The sequence below is a fragment of the Phalacrocorax carbo genome, chromosome 2 (genome assembly GCF_963921805.1).
Source record: "Phalacrocorax carbo chromosome 2, bPhaCar2.1, whole genome shotgun sequence".
In the NCBI taxonomy this organism is placed as follows: Eukaryota; Metazoa; Chordata; class Aves; order Suliformes; family Phalacrocoracidae; genus Phalacrocorax; species Phalacrocorax carbo.
The window spans coordinates 44,322,643-44,342,047 of NC_087514.1; the positions used below are offsets into that span (position 1 = coordinate 44,322,643).

The following is a 19,405-nucleotide window of genomic DNA, read 5'->3' on the forward strand; positions in this document are numbered from 1 at the left end:
CAGGATAGTGGCAGGTGTTCTAATTAATTTTTCACTGAGGCTTGTGTCATCAGAAGAGTGTAAAATAAATCAAAGGAGTAACGTTTAATCCAAAACATACATCATAACATGGAAAAATAAACAGGAAAGGGGCCATATTTGCTCAAACCTTGACAGTTTGCCCTTTTTGGTTCAGACTTGCTTGTCTGAGAAACTTTTATCAGAATCTGGTTGCACAAAAAATGTTTGCCAAATCAGGAGAATCTGTTCTTTCCACTCTTCTCTTCTGCTATGCTTTGACCAGTTTGAATTCTTGGCTGACTCAGAAATGTCAAGTGCTTAGACAGATTTGGATAATTGTCTCTTTCCTTAGAGTAAATTGCATTGCACAGTCAGAGCTGGGCCATTCATCATGTCATCTTGAAAATGCCCATCTCTGTGTGTAATTTCAGTGATTCATTTGAACTGTTTTTTGGAATTGAAGCAAATAGATCTGTCAGATATTTTCCCTTCTCAATGACAGTGCTCTTGTTATTACTTGATGAAAGCTACTAGGTCTTTCTGTGTTGCTTTGTTTCACAGATGGTCTAGAAATGTTTTTTAAATGATACTACTTTTGCCTGTGCTCTTTTTTTTTGCATAGAATTACTGAAATAATTTGAAAATGTTCTTTTCTTATCCTTAGTATTGCTGGGAATTTGCAGTATATAATTAGAAGGATGAGTAAACATTTAATAATAGTCCTGAAGATGCCTACAGCTTCATACACTACACATTCTGGTGACTGAGATATCGTTCCAGTTTGGTGCCCAGTTGGTGATGACCATGCGTGTGTTGATTGTTGCCGGTATAGCAGAATGTTGCTCTTGTTCTCTCCCAAAGAGACACATTTGACCCCAACCTCCTTTTCCATACAAGTGGCAGCAGAAGCTTAGTTCTTTAAGTTGGACTGGGCTAGTTTTTCTGGCTTGTTGGTAGAGCTAAACTGCTGCACTGTCCGGGTCAGGTGGGAGTTCATCCTACTGCATCAGCCATAGCAGCTGGTCTTTGATAGTTGCTCTATGCAGGAAAGAAAAGCTGTGGCTGTAGACAAATGAGCAAAGAACAAGTCAGAGAGGAGATCCAGTACTTTACTGAGGATGTTAGTAGCATTTCTTTTTAGGTGCCCCCATAACTCTTATTATTTCAGCTTTCAAGTTCATGGAACATTAATGATGATATGTTTCTCCGCTATCTGATTTCTTTTTCAGTATTACATCAAAGTAGTTAAAGAACATTATTGTTGATTTTTGTTTATTACTACTTTGAAATATGTTTTCCTTTTTAAAACTTCCTGTTTATTCTTTGTAATTTAATTGTCTCACACCAAAGATATTGCTGTGCCCCCTCATTTCCATAATACAGACAAAGTTTAAGCAGATCAGTGATTGGGTTAAAGATTTCCAGGAGAAAGTTAAGGTCCCCGTAGGAATCAGGTAAGACGATTAAGGTGTCTTCTCCACTGTTAGTAGGTATCTAACATATGCAATCCTTTGGTATTAAAAGTGTCTCTTACAAGAGAAGCTGGCTTTTCAAATGAGATTATGAATCTACCATTTGTTCTCATTGAGTTCAAAATTCAAACGTTTGTAAGCCTTTCAGGAATTGCCCTATTCCCTGACTATGTTTATCATAGTAACATGACTAGAACGAGGCATGTAATCTAGCAACACCTGAGAACTTAATGAACTCTGCTTCTCTGTCTCAGCTTTCTATTTTTTCTTGTTTGCTCTTGACTCCTTTTCCTTTGTCATCACAGGAATTATAGTGTATGACAGATGCACGTGTTGCTGCCTGTAGACTGTAAATAGACTAGATGGCAGGCACCGGCTTCTTGGGGAAATAGGCAACAGGAAACAGTCTTCCATGTAGTTTCAGCTACTCAAGACATGAGGTTTAACTCTTCACTTGGCAGTAATCCTGTACTCTAACTAGAGACCCAGCTCACAGTAGCCACTGCAAAGGCATGGAATTTATTACATTTGACCATGAGGAAGCTGATCTCATTAGAGTATTGCACCACACAGTGACAGTTATGGTTTTTTGTTTCCTTCTTTATGCTATATCCGTAGTCATTACCTTCTGGGATGATTCTGCAGGGGTGCCAAAAGTAGATACCATCTTTCCTTTGCATGTGGCTTTTTGTAGGACCTTCTAATATTCAAGATCTTTGAAGTGCTTTTTAGTATGCGCTGACATCTGTGTTGTTTTTATTACTGTTAAAGCTCTAGTTTATCAACGTTAAATGTTTGTCACTTAGAGTATGTATGTATCAGCATATACAGTGTCTTTCAATATTTCTTTTCCTAAGTTTTTTTAGGTAAAAGAACAAGCTGAAATTAAACCCAAGGCAAATGCTTAAACCTGGACTAATAGTGCCTTTAACAAAGGATTATTTCCCTTTAACTTTTTTTGTCTCATGTCCCATGTTTATTTTTGATAACTAAAGACAATATTTTGTGTATAACATAAGTGTTTTACAGTGGGTTTTCATCATTGGATTTCAAAATCACTGTATGATTGATTTTCATATAGATGGAAAGTCTAATGGAGGTGAAGTATAAATGCAGCTCTGCTATATAGATGAGCATCAGAGCTGGAAATTGATTCTTCCTAAATCTCAGTTCAGAATTCAGTCACACTATCTCTCAATTAAGAGAACATTTATATGGTACAGAGAAGAATAGGGTCCCTTTTTGGGTAGCAGCTATTTGTGAAAGACTGAGAAAAGAAAAATCAGCTATTTATACATCAGCAGTCTGATAGCTGTCCCTTCTGTCTGGGTTTTTTGGAGTTCTGTTGCTGGCCACTTACTGCCCAAACGCTTACTTTTTATCAGCAGTCAAGTAGCTAAGTTCAGTGGATAGCAAAAGTTTCTTCAGTAAAAACTAATGTACTGAAGAACACCAGACACATGATTTAAATGCCTGGAGACAGTGTGGATGGTTTAGAAAAGAGGCATGAGCAGGATCATCAGCTGGAGGCAGTGTTGGCTTTTTGGAGAAGAGCACCATTCTGAAAGATCTCCAGCACTTTGACACTAAGCATCTTATGGGAGTATTTTACTGCAAATATTCCCATGAATCTTTACAAACCGTTTCTTTGCAAGATGGCCACATTCCTCAGATGAATAAGATCAAACAAGTCCTTCAAGGGTGAAGGATGTAAAAGCAAGGTAATGGTTGGGCTATGGTGTTACAGACAACGCATCTGAGATCTTTCAGGGCACTGATTCATTCAAAAAACTCAACATCTTTTCCAGTTTGTGATCCTGATGAATCCTGCTCATGTCTCTTCATCCTACATGTCAGAGATGCTCTCCTTAAGTATTTTAACTGTGTCTATTTTACTGTAATTTTCTTAGGGAAAATTGCTTCGTTATCCATCCTATTACAGGCTTGCTCAGGAATGCATCCTTGGTGGATACTGAAGCTGTATGGTGCTTTTTGGCTTCCACTGGGATGTGTTCTGCACTTGCTGAAGCTTAAGGTTTATTTTTTGTTCTGAGAATCTGCAGATGATATCATTGTTGGCATTAGAGCTTTTATATTCCCTGTTGTATTTAATAGTTAATAGTATAATATACTGCAGGTTGAACGTTTGTTCCTAATTCTGGTAGATGTGAAGATAGTAAAGGAAGATGACTTCAATACACACTTCGCTTATTCTGTCAAACAAAACTTACAAGCAGTAAATTTATTACATTAAATCTATTAAATAGCAAAGATAAGAAAAATCTGTAACTGAAGTGCAGTCTTGTAGATACATCATACTGAAAGGTAAACAGAGTTTTAATCACATTCAAAAAGCTTGACGGTCACAGAACACAGGCTGTTTGCACAGTCTGTAAGGCCTTGCTGAGGTTGATTTTTTTTTTTTTTTTTAAGCATTTAAAAATGGTTCTTTACTGAATTTCAGATGCATAGATAAATGAATGTAACTTGGTCTGCAGCTACAACTATACAACTATGACAAAAAATTTGGCTGCATTCATCCAAAATATATATTCCATGGCAGTATAAAAAAAAGATAATGTCTTTAAAAGAGCAAAGTCTGGTTTTCAAACACTGTGCATGAATTTACAGCAGAGTATGCACTGGAACGTGAGATCTTGCTTTATAACTCATATAGTAATGAACAAGATCTGAAGAGAGTGAGATTTAAACACGTTGTCTAATCACAATTAATTGGAAAATTGATTTGAAGGTAAGTTTTTAGCCTTTTAGAAATCAAAAGCACTGGAATTGAGAAACTTTACTTAATCTTTGTATTGGTTTACAAGCTGCTGTTACTGGTGGATGATATGGGTGGTTATTCTAACCATTAGTTTTTCAGCTGAAGATTGAAGGATCTGGTGCTACAGAATAAGGTTTGCTGATATCCAGGGTCTAGAGGCAAGATGACAGAAATTGGGAACAGCATGGAGGGGAAAAAAATCCTCTCACACTGTGGTGTCTTGCATTCTGAAAAATCAGAATGTTGCCTTTAGTTAGAATGTGCCCTTCTTTGTACTGTCTTACTCTTACACTCTCACAAGCAAAACAATTCTCATTCATGTTTTTGATACGTCAGTAGACAATAGTTCTGTTGTAATAAAGCTTTCTGTAAACCTTCTTAATTTAGTATATTGATAGTGACTGGACTGTGCTGATTTTTAACAGCAGCATTAGCAACAATGAAAATATTTTGGTTACAAAATCATCAGGAGAACTGAAAACAATAGGCTGTTAGAAAACAAAGCCTATTTCTCAGTGGTTACTTCAGTTTTTTGAATCATCCAAACTTATGTTTCGGTCCTTTTCAGATGAAATTATATGTGATCTGTGTAGGACTTTTGGATTTAATATTTACAAATAATACTTTTTTGAAACTTACTGAAAAATCTCTGAATTTCTGCAATTTTTACTTGCATTTAGTTGTAAGTATTTTGGACTGTTATGGATAATAAGGCTGACCTTTTATGTTCTTGCTTTTGCCTGGTAATTTTTAATCAATTTAAAATATTCACACTTTTGCCTATCACTTCATTAAGTATTTGTTTCATATTTTATAACTTGTAGGCCTCCAACAGTCAAGCATCGCCACAATCTGCTACTACACCAAGGATGGAAAGTACAACAGGAACCGCAATTGCTACCTCTTCAAGAACTCCTCCATCACTCAGTCTTCAGGGTCCCCTGTGTCCGCCTGTGTGTCTCCCAGCTCCATTAGAAGAACTGTCTCCAGACAGCATTGATGCTCAAACATTTGATTTTGAAACTATTGCCCATCCGAACCTGGAGCAAGCCCTTAAGCAAGGATCATTAGACTTGGATTCATTAGCAGAAAGTCCAGAATCTGACTTTATGTCAGCAGTCAATGAATTCGTAATAGAAGAAAATCCCGTATCTCCTAATGTAATAAGTGATCCACAGAGTCCAGAAATGATGGTGGAATCTCTTTATTCTTCAGTAATCAATGCAATAGACAGTAGACGTATGCAAGATACAAGTTCTTGTGTAAAGGATGTTTCAGTAGAAAAGGCATCTGTCGGTGTTTGCGTGGAGAAGTGTAGGGTTATTGCTCAAGACTCAAAGGTACATTTAAAAGGTATAAAAGAAGATCTTTGCCACTTTAGAACACTTGTACAAAGAGAACAGTGTGACTTTTCTAATTCATTAAAATGCACTTCATTAGAAATAGTAAATACTATTGAGAAGGTAAAACTTTCACTTGAAAAAACACTAAAAGATAAACATCAAAAAGAATTACAGTCTTTGAAAAGTGAATATGAAACTAAAATTAATAAATTATTGGAGGATGGTGAAGAAAATAAAAAGAAGATTAAAAAGCTAAAAGGTGATTTATTAGGCCTTGAGGAAGTTCTTCAGAATAAGAATGATGAATTTGCAATAGTGAAAAATGAGAAAGAAGCTGTAGTTTGCCTTCAGAATGAAAAAGACCAGAAATTACTTGAATTGGAATGCCAAATGGAGACACAAAATTGTGAAATTAAGGAACTGAGACAGTCACGTGAGACAGTACTTGAAGACTTGAAAAAGCTTCATGTTGAAAACAAGGAAAAACTACAACTCCTGAGGGCAGAACTTGAGAGTTTAGAGCAAAGCCATTTAAAAGAACTGGAAAACAACTTACAAGCCAGGCATTTACAAGAGTTCGAGAAGGTGCTAGCTGAGCACAAGGACTGTTTAGATAAATTACAAAAAGAGAACCAGCATAGACTTGAACAAATGCAGGAATCTCATGCAGTAGTTGTGCAAGAGAAACAACAACAAGTAGAAGAGTTACAACTCAAGGTTTCAGATCTGTCTGATTTAAGGTGCAAATTAGAAGTTGAACTTGCCCTGAAAGAGGCAGAAACTGATGAAATGAAGCTTCTTTTGGAAGAAAGCAGAAACCAGCAACAAGAGGCCTTAAAATCTCAGATTGATAAGGAAACTGAAAACTTAAAGAAGGAGATAGATAAATTAAACAATAAAATACAAACTAACACTGATGAATATCAAGTGGGCTTATCGGAACTAAGGACTCTCATGACAATTGAGAAAGACCAGTGCATTTCTGAGCTAATAGAAAGATATGAAGAAGAATCAAATTTGCTTAGAACTGAACTAAATAAAGTAACATTTCTTCATCAAAAAACTTCTGAGGCAGAAAAAAGACTTTCAGAGCAAATAGCGGAACTACAAAGTAAGTTAGAGTTGGAAGCGAATGCCCTAGAAAAGGAAAAAACAGAAAAATTGTCTCTCTGTGAGCAGCAGGAAAAATATGAAGCTGTTATCCGTAAGCTTAAGGAAGAGAAAGAACTGTTAGTATCTAACCAAGAACAAGACAGGCAGTTGCTCATTCAGAAGCTCAATTGTGAAAAAGAGGATGCAGTGCAAACTGCTTGTAAAGAGTTTGAATTACAGAGGGAAGCTGCTGAAAAAGGGCTTTTGGAAAAAATACAACAACTTGAGATGCAAGTAAATCGGAGGTACTGTAAGAATTAAGTTGCTGTGTTTTCTTAGTATTTTAAAGTAATTGATATGGTATATTCATGATGCACTATGCAGTAAATAAAATTTCTATGTATTTGTAGTAGTCTTTATCTGGGTTGGTTTCTACATTCAAGTTTTGAGTTACGTCCATTTTATAGGTGGTGTCTGTGTCTGTAGTTAATCTCAAAGATTGTAAAATATCTTATACGATATTATTTCCAGACAGCAATGAAGGTTTTATATTTCGGTCTTGTAATGTTATGTTGAAGGAGTGTTTCCACAATAGTTTGTTGCTTGAAATTCTGATTTTGATCGTCTCAGCCTCTCTCTCCTTTCTCTTCCTTTGCTCTGGTATTAGCACTGTGTGAAGATGCAGTGGCAGCCTAGCTTTTAGGCTGATAACTTTCTTCTATTGAGTAACTCTGCGCTCTTGTTGGTACTAATGGTGGCATGAAAAAGTGTGTGGGAATGTATATGATCAACTAAGAACTGCATGATGGCCCCTCTGATCTTCCATTGACTTTAGCTACCACAGTTACGTATTTCAGGGTCCATTTGAGCTTTAACGAAACACCTGTGGGCAACATAATTTTAAATAACATCCTAATATTATTGGTTTTGACTGTTAATTCCTGCAGTGTTTTTCCACTTTAAGAAAAATATATTTTCCCTTGCATAAATGCATAGAATTACTCTGACTTATCATATCTTACCGATTTACTAGATCATAATGCCTGTCAGCAGAGTAGATTATGACGTCGTGGAATGAAAATACAAGAATTTTTCTATGTGACTACTGCTTAGAAACAATATTCTGTTTTGAAATGCTAGAATTTGTCATTTATGTTCTTGTAGTGTGAAGGAATGCAGCAGATAGATCTTGCTTGTACGATAACTAAATAGAGCATTTTTTTCTAGGTATTATTATATACCAAGTATGTGAAATGAGAAAAGACCAATAAAATGGACAGAATGGGCATAAAAGCCAGAAGAGTACTGCAGAACATGAATGCAGACTTAAGTTAGCATTTAACTTCTGAATATCAGTGCAATTATTTAAAAAAAAAAAGAGGGAAGGTTATGCAGAGAGTCTAACACATGTGCACAATTTACTTACATAGTGTAAGCGAAATCTGAATATCTGCTCCACTTGTATTATCCACCTCACTCCCATTACCTCAGGCTTTTGATATGTGAACATATCTGTCATTAAATGATGTGGTATCAGTGTCTGTTTTGTCCATCAGTGATGTCAGTGTATGAAAAAATACATCAAGATATTATATTTGAATTATAATTGGGGTATAATGAAATTAAGAACTGTCTTTCTTAATTGAACAAAATATTCTTTTAATGCAATATGGTGAAATGAGGAGGGAAAACGTAAACCCTATGTCCTTTTCCTTTTATATGTAATAATGCACTGTAGAACTTCTAAAAACTTGACTCAACAGGAAAAAGATGTAGCTATCTCATCAGACTCTTTAAAAATCCACCATCTACACTTAAATTTGAACAACCTAGTGCAGCTGTGTGTACTCTTACACAAACTGGATAAAACAGATGGTAACGTATTTCAAAGAAATATCTGCTTCAGTCTAGAGTAGTGTTAGTAGGTTGTTATGAGTTCTGTCAAGTAATTTAATTTTCACTGTGACAATAAAATATGCATTGCTTCCTAAGGCTGTTCTTTATGCGTTTGATCTGCTGTTAGGCTTTTTCTCTAGGATAAAGACATGCTGTGTTTTATCTCCAGAGGGCATGTATGTTATGTGAATCTGTCTTAATATTTCAAAGTCACTGTCTAACTGTTTGGTTTTTGAGTTCCTAAAGCTATTCCAAGCTATGTCATTAATTCGAGTTGACTTGACTTACTCAGTCATCTTTCAGCAGTTAACTTGTGATGGTAGAAACTTTGTTTAGCATGTGCCTATATGCTTGTCAGATGAATGTCCATTTCTGCAAGAGTAGTGTTACATTAGCCGTCTGGAAGGCATGGACAGGGGGGTGAATTGTTAGATATGACCCAAGCATTGCACTGGTATCAGGAAGTTTTTGAACTTCCATGAAAACTAACAAAAATATTTAGAAGTGACAAAAGAAATGTTTGTGATGCATGCATCACCAAGATATGCAAATTAACGTGTTTTGGTTATCATGTGCCTGGAATTCGAGTTATCATGATTGGGAATGATAATAAAATTGAAAGGCATTTGTAACTCTCCTGTTTACTCTGTCTACTGTATGTAGTATGTACTAAACATGATTAACTGAACACCACCATTTCTGTAATGACTTTGATTGTTAAGCAGTTTCCTGGTTAGTTAAAAGATTTAAAACTTTGTATAGAATGTTAGAAATAGAAAAGGAGTCTTGACTGCTTTGAAAACTGAGTTACATTTTTGGTGTCTTCCAGCCTTGGTATTTCTAGCCATTTCTGTCTGACCACTGTCAGTAGTGAAGCTTCTCTCTCTCACAGAACACATGCTCTCTCTCACAGCTAGGCTTAGTTTAGAAATAAATTGAAATTTAAACCAGCACTAAAATGCTTTCTCACACTGGATGTCTCATGACTTGCTTTTATTTTACTTCTGATTTCTGGAACGTCAAAGGTTGTTTTGCCCCTCTGAGAACTTCAGTTGGATTTCAGGGCTCTTAAAACTTCTTACGGGCTTTTTGAGTGCTTAGCTACTGCCTAATAGTTTGTATCTTCAGCATGTGCCCATGTGGTAGAACAGTGGAAGTATTGCTAAATACGTGCTTTGTTATCTTAGGGTAGAGCATTGTGGTGTTTACTTGCAAAGGAACCCCCCTCTCTGAAGAAATGAGCTTTTGGTATCTTGAAAACACTAAAAAAAGTTAGGCATTGTCACTGTTGCTGTACTTCTAGAGACCTTTGCGGATTAATTGTGTAAACCTGATACCTGATGCAGTGACGAGGTCTGAAAACTAGGAATGTACGTTAGCATCCTTTGCAGAATAACAAGTACCCTTTACTTGGCTGTCATTTGCAGTCAGTAGTCCAGGCAGCCTATTTGAGAGGCACATGGTACCTGCTTTGATTTAGCACAGATGACAGCCTTGGCTTTAGGCTGATGTATTACCTTGGCATTTAGATAACTTGGAATTAGATGAGTGAATTTTTGTTGCTTGTAAAGTAAGGTGCAGGTGTACCTCTCCTTCACACTTCTCAGACAAACTTATCCCTGTGCTTTCTTAACTTGACAGGGAGAATTGATGGCAGGAACAGAGGTAGGCAAGTATGTGCTGGATTGTATGGTAAAGCAAAGACTCTGTAGAAATGGCTGGAACCGGTAATTTGATGGATGCCCAACCTGCCATCCAGTATGCAGTGACCAGAATTGTAGGGTCCCTGCTTCTGCAATTCAGATTTCTTTCGTTTTTTTCCTCTCTGCTGAATCTTTCTGGTGACTCTGAGGTTCTGTATCCCTTAGTCTTAACAGAGAAGCTTTGCATTATGAAGGAAGAAGAATTCTTGAAGCATTTTCAGCATTAGGAGTTGTGCTTGTGAGTGTTATTATATTAGCACACGATGTTTTGCTTTCAGCACAGCCTACCTAACATCAGGAGACCGTATCTCCAGGCTGCTCTGACTAAAGAAAACCATTGACACACACAGATAGAGTTAGGCTGGGGGTGTGTGTGTGTGTGTTTCTTTATATTAAATATGATTGTGGCATATAATAGAGCAATAATAGACATTTAAAATAATACTTTTTAACAAAAGTTGCCCAACAAAGGGATTTGTCTATCCTAGTGTTCTTTGGTTCTTGATAACTCAAGCCGAAACACAGAAAAGGATAGTTAATGCTTTGTGTTCAGCAATAGAAAATATTTGGCCTATGTTACATTGCCTGTTTCAAGAGCCATTTAAGGTCATTATCCTTCCTGCCTCGATGGCTGTTGCTGCTTTCCTTTCTTTATGATCATTACTACCATTTTCCAGATTGTGCAACCCAGAGTTTTGAGCTTCATATCTGGATTTCTTAGCATCAGATTTACTGCTGAATAGCTTTAGTTATGTGAGAGTTCTGGAGGCTTTGTATTTCGACATACTAAGAGTATTCAGGGAGTTGATATGTCATTATTCTTCTTTTTACTGTTTTCTACACCTTCTGTTATGTTATAAAAATGAAAACAAAAATCTCCCCCCTCCACAAAATTCCAAAATTAGAGTCAGTGTAGTACACTAGAAAACAGAATGGCAAGAGTGAGAATTTTGGTGAGATGCTCATGATTAAAAAGTAGAAGTAAAGATTAGTCATTACTTAATTGGAATACAGTAGTTATCAAACGTTTCAGAAAACTGTCTCAGAAAGGACCTTCTGACTTTCGTGTGTTTGCTTATTTCATGTATTCTGGGACTCTGTATATGCTGCAAATTTAAAGCCTAAACATTTTCTTTTAAGTCCTCCCACTGAATCATCTGCTGAATCAAGCTTGGTTGCTGAACTTCAGGAGAAACTTCAGGAAGAAAAAATGAAGTTCTTAGAGCAACTTGAAGAACAAGAGAAAAGAAAGAATGAAGAAATGCAGAATATCAGAACATCGCTCACAGCAGAACAGCAGGTAAAGCTGATTCTTTATTAGTTTTGCTCCCGTGACAATTCAGTTACGGAGTTGGCTGTGGGATTTTTGGTTTTAGTTGTTTTTTTTCCTGCGTAACACTTACACATCCTAAATTCGTGCTACTACCTGGAGCCAGGAGATGATATGTTAATAGAGTTCAACACTTTAGCATTACCAAAAAAAAAACCCAAACAACCAAACACACAAAACCCACCTTTAAATATCTGTGAACTGGGCAACGCAGACTCAGTTTTGGTTATTTTCTGACTTCTGCTTAAATTGTTAAGCTAGTGCTGTAAATTAATATCCATTAATCTCCAGAAAAATACTGGTTAAGTATAGTTTAAGCTAATAACACAAAATTTGTGGACAACACAAAGTTAATGATTTGAAATACTAATTGATTTGGAATTCCACTTAATGGTTTTTAAAATTTCTTAGCCTGGGCAGGTGGTATTTGAGCTTCAAACCAAATGTTATATTTTGCTTAATAAACTTAAACAGTATGTGCTCCACACCATGATACAAAATCCTATTGTACCAGATTAATAATCATGTCTGTATCCACACATTTTTCCCTTTCAAAACATCTTGAATCTCTCAGATTTTGTAGATGAGTCTTCAGTTCTTAAATTAAATATGTTAGTAACAGCTATTATCTCCAGTGTTCTGTTGCATTTAAACACTAAGAAGGATCTTTTGTTTTAAGCACCTCTACTTACTTTAGCTATGGTAGGATCAAATAAGGACAAAGAACCAGTGTAGCGATCAGCCAGTTTGGTGAATGAATACTATGAATCACTTGGTGTAGACAGCAGAAAATTGCAGACAGGTAAAGGAATAGTTTTTATATTTTTGGACTGCAAACATCAATACTAAAGTGAGCCTTACATAATAAATCTAATAGGATTATTTCATACATTACCTTGGTAATCATACCTTTGTTTTTCCATCAGAACATGCCTTAATATGCCATTTTCCTCATTATCTAATAATATTCGTTTGTGCAGTAAAGCGTGGAAGGGAAGGTTTTAAGGCATTAACAGCAAATTCTAGGGAAGATGGAACCTTTTATTTAATTAAAACAAAGCAAAACAAAAACACAAACAAATAAAACAAAAACCAAACCACAAAACAGCCAAGCCCACAATAACAACAAACTCCATAATAATGGTCTATCAGTCAGTCCTGAAAGCCTACTGCAGTGCCTCTGCTGATCACTGAATATTCTGGGTATTCAGCCTCACCCTGGGTGTAATTTTCTTTTTCTCAGTAGAGGTGTTACTTATGCTTGTGGCATTTGATAGGTTTGTTATGCAGACATATGTCAAAGGCTGCTGTGCACTCTGTAGGGTGGGGAGCCTGCCAAATACCTTGCATTTTAAGACTAAATGTTCATAGGCATAGGTCAAGACAATCTTAAAATTAACCAAAAAAGTGAAATTGTAATTTAAAGTATCCTTTTAATAGATGATTTTGGGTAGTTTTCTGTCTGTTTCCTCAGCACAGCCCTAAGAGTAGGAGGGGTGAGGATATAATGGCTCGTAGGACTGAAGAAGCAGAAAGATTTGTGAGGCTGATACCGAAGGACAAGCTAGCCTTTTATGTTCAGTTTTTCAAACTATTAGCCAGGATTCCTGTATTAATTAGTTAATTAATTAATTAACTTAGCATTAATTAATTGTTCACTAAGGCATTAATGCATGCCTTGAAATGTATTTTTAATTTAGATTCCAGTATATTATTCTAATTTAGTAATAATTATATTTTTCTTTTCTATGACATGTAACACATCTTGACGCAGTGCAGCTTTCTCTTAACTGTTCTAATCCTTAAAGTAACTTCTTCCTATAAAACATGCAACTGTCAGGCATTAACTAGAATATAAAGCATTATGTTTAAAAAAACACACCTTACAAATTATTATTTTTTTAATGATGATTTCTTTATACTACATGTGTATATTGGGCTTGGGGGCATAAAAATAAATTTAAAAAAGAAAAAGTTACAAAGAAACTTCAAAACAAAATGTACAGACATGTTATCTCCTCACCAAAGTAATATGTAAACAAGTTTAATTCCTTGTTTTAATTATAATTTAGGAAACTGAAATGTATGGTATCTTTTGTACTTTTATGTTCTAGTGCTATATTTTGCATTACATTTATACAGTATGTCTCTTATTTCAGTAATCCTTCTTTCTGTTTTCAGACCAACTTTAACACTGTTCTGGCAAGAGAGAAAATGAAAAAAGAAAACATAATTAATGACCTTAGTGACAAGTTAAAAATGCTTACACAACAGCAAGAAAAAGATAAGGGTAAGCAAAGTTCTGAAAAAGTATTCATCTTTTCTAATAGGACAATTCCATTCATTACAGATTAGTTTTGATCCTTAGTCCTGCTGTTATTAAGAAAGTCCTTGTGTCATAGATTTGATTGAAACACTTTCTGAAGATCGAGCTCGCTTACTTGAAGAGAAGAAGAAGCTTGAAGAAGAAGTTAATAAACTGAGAATAAGTAATTTTTCTCCATCAACCTACTCAGCGGCAGCTTCAGAAGCTTGTGGAGCCTGCGCAGCTGACGTTCTCACTGACACAGACAGATTGGTTTCTGACATTGCAGCTGAAGGGAGAATGGACTCCACGATGGAAACCAGTATGATGGCTGTGCAGTAAGTATGGGGTGTTGTAGTAGAAATACACAAAGTAGGCTTTCGCTCTTTAAACGTGTGCTGTTGGGTGTTGTGAAGTACAAACGAGTATGTTTAACACTCATTCTGCCTTTGATGTTCTTGCTAAAAATACTCTTTTAAAGGTACCCATACAAGTGTGGTGTCACAATCATCAGAAGCGTGTGGGTTTGATGACTTAGAAGTATGCAGCTTGAAGGTGAAACTTGGCCACACAATTATGAGATGATAAAATAGACCTGAGTGTATGAAATATAAGTCAAACAGAAGAACAGTTGTAACAGTGGCCTGGAATGAGCTGGGTGGCTGCATGTTATTGGCAGATCTTTTGAACAGTGGCTGGCTGGCATTTAAAAAACAAACAAATAACCTTTGCCCACGTACATGTCTGCTGTAAGGTAGCATAATGACATTCCTCATTAAAGGGGAAGGGGTCATAGCTATATTTGGTAGAAATTAGGCTGAATCCTCAGGTTTCAAAACAAGTAATGGGACTGAGGCTGACTAAGTGGCCTTGGTGGATTGACATTTTGTTTTATTGGAGAGATGGACAGATATTCAGCATACCTTTGTATAACCTCTGAATCATCAGGACTGTCAGCTGCGATGTGCTGTTGACTTACTAGAAGGCAGTGGTGGGACAGGCAAAAACTTTGTGATGATTTAAATCCTTCCTTGAGGAAAACAGCTAAGGCAAGCAACTTACATACTTCAAACTAAACTTTTCACTTAAGATTGGTTGTTTTGTGTTTGGATCCAGTTGATTATCTAGATTTACAACAGATTCAGATAACATTGATATTACATATGTTTAAGTGTTTAAACCTTCATACAAAAAGGGTGATAATTAGGCAGGGGCTAGTTTGCAGGTAGGTGTCTGAAGCTGTGCTTGAAATACCAAGGTGATTACAGAAAGGAACCTACGGAGTTTTTTTGCAGTCATTGACTTCGCTATGTTCCCTATTTTGCATGCCCTACAATAGCAGTGCACTTTGTTGTTGGCATGTTATGCCTTGCCTAGTAAGTTAAGAGTCTACAAGTAAAGCTAGTAGACTGTGATCTGGTCTCTGTACAGAACCACAGAGTGGTAGGGGTTGGAAGGGACCTCTGGAGATCTTGTCCAACTCCCCCTGCTTGAGCAGGGCACGTAGAGTAGGGGGCACAGGAATGCATCCAGGTGGGTTTTGAATGTCTCCAGGGAAGGAGACTCCACAACCTCCCTGGGCAGCCTGTTCCACTGCTCTGGCACCCTCACAGGAAAGAATTTTTTTCTCATGTCTAGCTGGAACTCCCTGTGGTCCCACTTGTGCCCATGGCCCCTTGTCCTGTCATTGGGCACTATTAAAAAGAGCCTAGTCCCATCATCCTGATACCCACCCTTTAGATATTTATAGGTATTGATGAAATCCCCCCTCAGTCTTCTCTTCTCCAGGCTGAACAAACCCAGGTCTCATCCTTTACTCATAAGGGAGATGCTCTAGTCTCCTGACCATCTTGGTAGCTCTCTGCTGGACTTGCTCAAGCAGTTCCCCCTCATGCTTAAACTGTGTACATAGTACATGGCATGTACATAGTACATGACTATGAAGTCTGCTGAACTTAAATAATTCTGACTAGTACAAAGTTGCCCGATTGGTTGTTGCCAAGAATCCAGCCTACTGCAGATGTATTTTCTGGTTTTTTTTTCAATACTAACTTCCATGAAAATATGCATCAAGTTCAGAGCCTTGATTCTTACTTTAAATGTACCTAAAGTAATTTTGTTAGAGGTTTTTGAATAGTAAAGACTGTCTGATACTCCAAGAGAAGGGGTTATGATGATGCATTCAAAAAACCTATTTATTTTTTCAATTTTCTTACCAATTTTTTGTAAATTTCTCTTAACAAATGTAGAATGTTTGGCTTAAAAATTCTGTGCTAAAATAAGTGCATTCCATTACATGTACTTTCTGACTAGAATAAGATGAAATGAAGTGCATGTGTGTGCACTAAAATAGGACTCATTACTAGAAGATAGTTAGCTATTACCATGGTTAGTGCAGTGTGAGAATCCATTCAGAGTAGATTACTAGAAGGGAATTCAGAAAAAAAGGGTGAAGAAGTTTTGTCGCGGGTGTTCCAATTTTGTGTGTGTTTTTTTTATTTTTAAACTCCATATAGAAACTGGGGAAAATGAAAATCTGTAGTATGAGTATGTTTCTGCTCTAGCAACCTAAGAAAACTGAAATAGAAAACTGAAGTAGTCAACATTTAGTATTTTTTACTAATTAATGAGAATTACTCTTCATGCTAAAACTTTCTACCTCCTCATGGTGAAAAATTGCATTTCTTTTGTTCTCTTGTATTAGAAATACTCATTTTAAGGTCCTTTCTACTGTGTCTAGGGAAATTTGGATTTGAACCAGAAGGCACTTCTAAATATTAGCAGTCACATGGAATGTGTTCTTTTATGCTTTTACACCTGCGGTAGTTTATTAATAGACTCACAATACCTCTATATGATTGCATTGTCAGATTTCCTCTCTTCTCCTAATCCTCCCATAGAATTTCTCATTTGTGAAGTTGATAAATATCACAGGCTGTGTCATGTTACCCTGAATAAACAGCAGCCTACTTTGTTCTAGTTACCTCACTGCAATGAGATGTTTTGGGAAGACAGATCTTGTGATCTTATTTAAAAAAAACAAAACAAAACAAAACAAAAACAAAATCAAAACAAACAGAAAACCCCACAAGAGTTCATATGCTTTTATTTCCCTCTTACTTCTGAGGCTTCTTGAAATATACGTCCGATTTATGCTTCAGAACTGTACAATGTAATGTTTGTTGTACGCATTTGCATGAAAAAAAGCTTAGAATACCAGGTTATTTTCAGTATACCCCCAATATGGTTAGAGGTTTCTTTCTGCTCATTAAGAACAGTTACCTGAAGAAATTGGCTGCATTTCTAAATACTTGATACAGCTTGCAAATATTTACTGTTGTGAAAGGAAAGCAGAATAACTGACTGTGAGCTCTTGGTTGTGACCCCTTTACCTAGAATCTTTAAGATTCTTTAATCTTTAAGATCATTAAGCAATTGTAACCTGTGCATTTTCTCACTTTTTGTGCCACTACATTTTTGAATAGTCCTAGACTACTTCTTACCTCTCACAGAAGTAATGAACCTGGCTGGGAAACACAAAAGTAGAATGATGTTTTACCAGAGAAGCAAAAGTGGAGTTAATAGATGTACTTGCATTCACTTTAATCAGTAATTCACTGTAATCACAACTGATGCTGCCTCACCCAGAAAAGTACATCCAGTGCACTAAATTCTGTGGAAACAAGGATGAAAAGAGCTGTTGCTTACCAAACTAAACTTGCACTGATAATCAATAAAACACCAAAACACCCTATGTATCTTTAGAAGGACAACTGTTGCTTTCAGTAATCATTCTAGTCCTGAACTCTCAAGGCAGGTTTTCAAATTTCTTTGTAAAGATAAGCCTGGGGAGGAACAATTTTGGCTCAATATTCTAAAAGTGAGGTAATAAATAGACAGAAATTATTACAGGTTTCTGACTTCTTCCTATTACATGAGGGCTAAACAGCCTTTCAACTGAAATGAAGTACTGGTTAGCATGGCTTAATTATAATCTGTTAGTTCTACTTGGCATTTTGCTTGTATTTATAGCATGTTTTGTCAGACTGGATGAATGGACTGTGCATCCAAAACTGTGTCCATTTTCTTTTACCAACCAAATCAGTTTGGACTACAAAAATATATTGTTTCTTCCCTATTAACCTGCTTTTAAAAATATATTTTAATTGTATTAGGAATTACTCTCTGTGTTCTTAGGAAATTTTTTATTAGGATGTTAGCATTATCTTGCCATGCCCCAGTGCTCAGTTTATCTCACAGATAATTAGCAGATTATTCATCGATAGTAAGTGGAGATGGATGGGGTGAGAAAGATAATTTTTGATCATGAAAAAAAGATTCATTTTTAACCTATCCAATTTATTCTTTCTATTTTAGTGAAAATGTCCATATGTCTGAAGAAAAACAGAGGATAATGTTGTTAGAAAGAGTAAGTAGATTGTTTGCGAGGTTAAGGATTACAACTAAGTACTTACAAATATGTATGTGTGAAGTTGTGCTGTGGTCAGGTATATACTCTGATACAATGTGATATCTGCAGGGCGTATAAATATAATTCCTGGGAATGATTCTTTGTTGTGCTTGTTTTGGATTGGTATAATTTGTTGAAGTAATTCAAAATAAGTATCAATACATTATACTTGGCCTAGCTTAGAGTTTGTTTATACTTTATTCTGTTTCTGTAGACTTCCATATGAATGAGTCAGGTGTAATATTTCTTCTTGGAAGGGATGGGTCATTGATCTAGGGAATTTCTATAGCAAAAAAAAGTTTTGATTACTTTTTCAAACTCAAATTTCTCTTGGAATCTGCTACTTTCTCCTCTTAGGCTGCTACTACTTAGATAATTTTAATTCTCTTGGGATGCATTATAATCTTGACAGTATTGCTTCTGTAAAAAGTGAAATAACAATTTTTATGAATGTGCTTATAATTGCAATTTTCTGAAGTTACTGTCATGTTCCTTCAGGCTAGAATTGTAAGTTTATACCTCACCCCTGCTGCTTCTACCCAATACATGCCTTGATAAATTTTTCACTTCACTTTACAACTTCTGAGTATAGCATTCGATGTGCACTGAGTAATGGAACATTTTTTGGTAACAAAGAAGTTGCTATTCTTGGTAGAAGGCTAGGTTAACTTAGTAGTCACACTGGTATCTTTCAGATTCTAGTAATTTTTAACAACCCAGTTGTATCTAACTCTATTCTAGTTGCCTTTTTCTTGCTTCTTCAAAGTTGTCCAAAGCTGACCTTAAAAAAGAGAGACTCATTAGCTTTCTGGGGTCACTTAGACTAAAATTTGTGATCAGTTAGAGACTATTGAAGTTTTCTGTTAATGGATTTTGACAGTGTACGATGCAAGCGGTTGGATCTTTCTGACTAGAAGCACTTAAATGCTTTATTCTGTCATCTGCTTACAAAGGATTTGTCATGGGTAGAAGCTATAAGATAATAATATATTGCTATATATCCATGAAATG

General features: G+C 36.0%; 1 protein-coding gene across 3 annotated transcripts in view; it reads left to right on the forward strand.

Annotated features, from left to right (window-relative positions):
• Window positions 1–19,405, forward strand: part of RB1CC1 (RB1 inducible coiled-coil 1) — a 79,038-nt gene that overhangs the window by 48,911 nt on the left and 10,722 nt on the right. For all 3 annotated transcript variants that reach the window (XM_064442725.1, XM_064442726.1, XM_064442727.1), the window contains 5 exons: window positions 5,079–6,994; window positions 11,429–11,588; window positions 13,800–13,908; window positions 14,021–14,261; window positions 18,301–18,352. In XM_064442725.1, coding sequence (XP_064298795.1) covers window positions 5,079–6,994; window positions 11,429–11,588; window positions 13,800–13,908; window positions 14,021–14,261; window positions 18,301–18,352 — 2,478 coding nt within the window. The remainder of the gene's footprint in view (window positions 1–5,078; window positions 6,995–11,428; window positions 11,589–13,799; window positions 13,909–14,020; window positions 14,262–18,300; window positions 18,353–19,405) is intronic.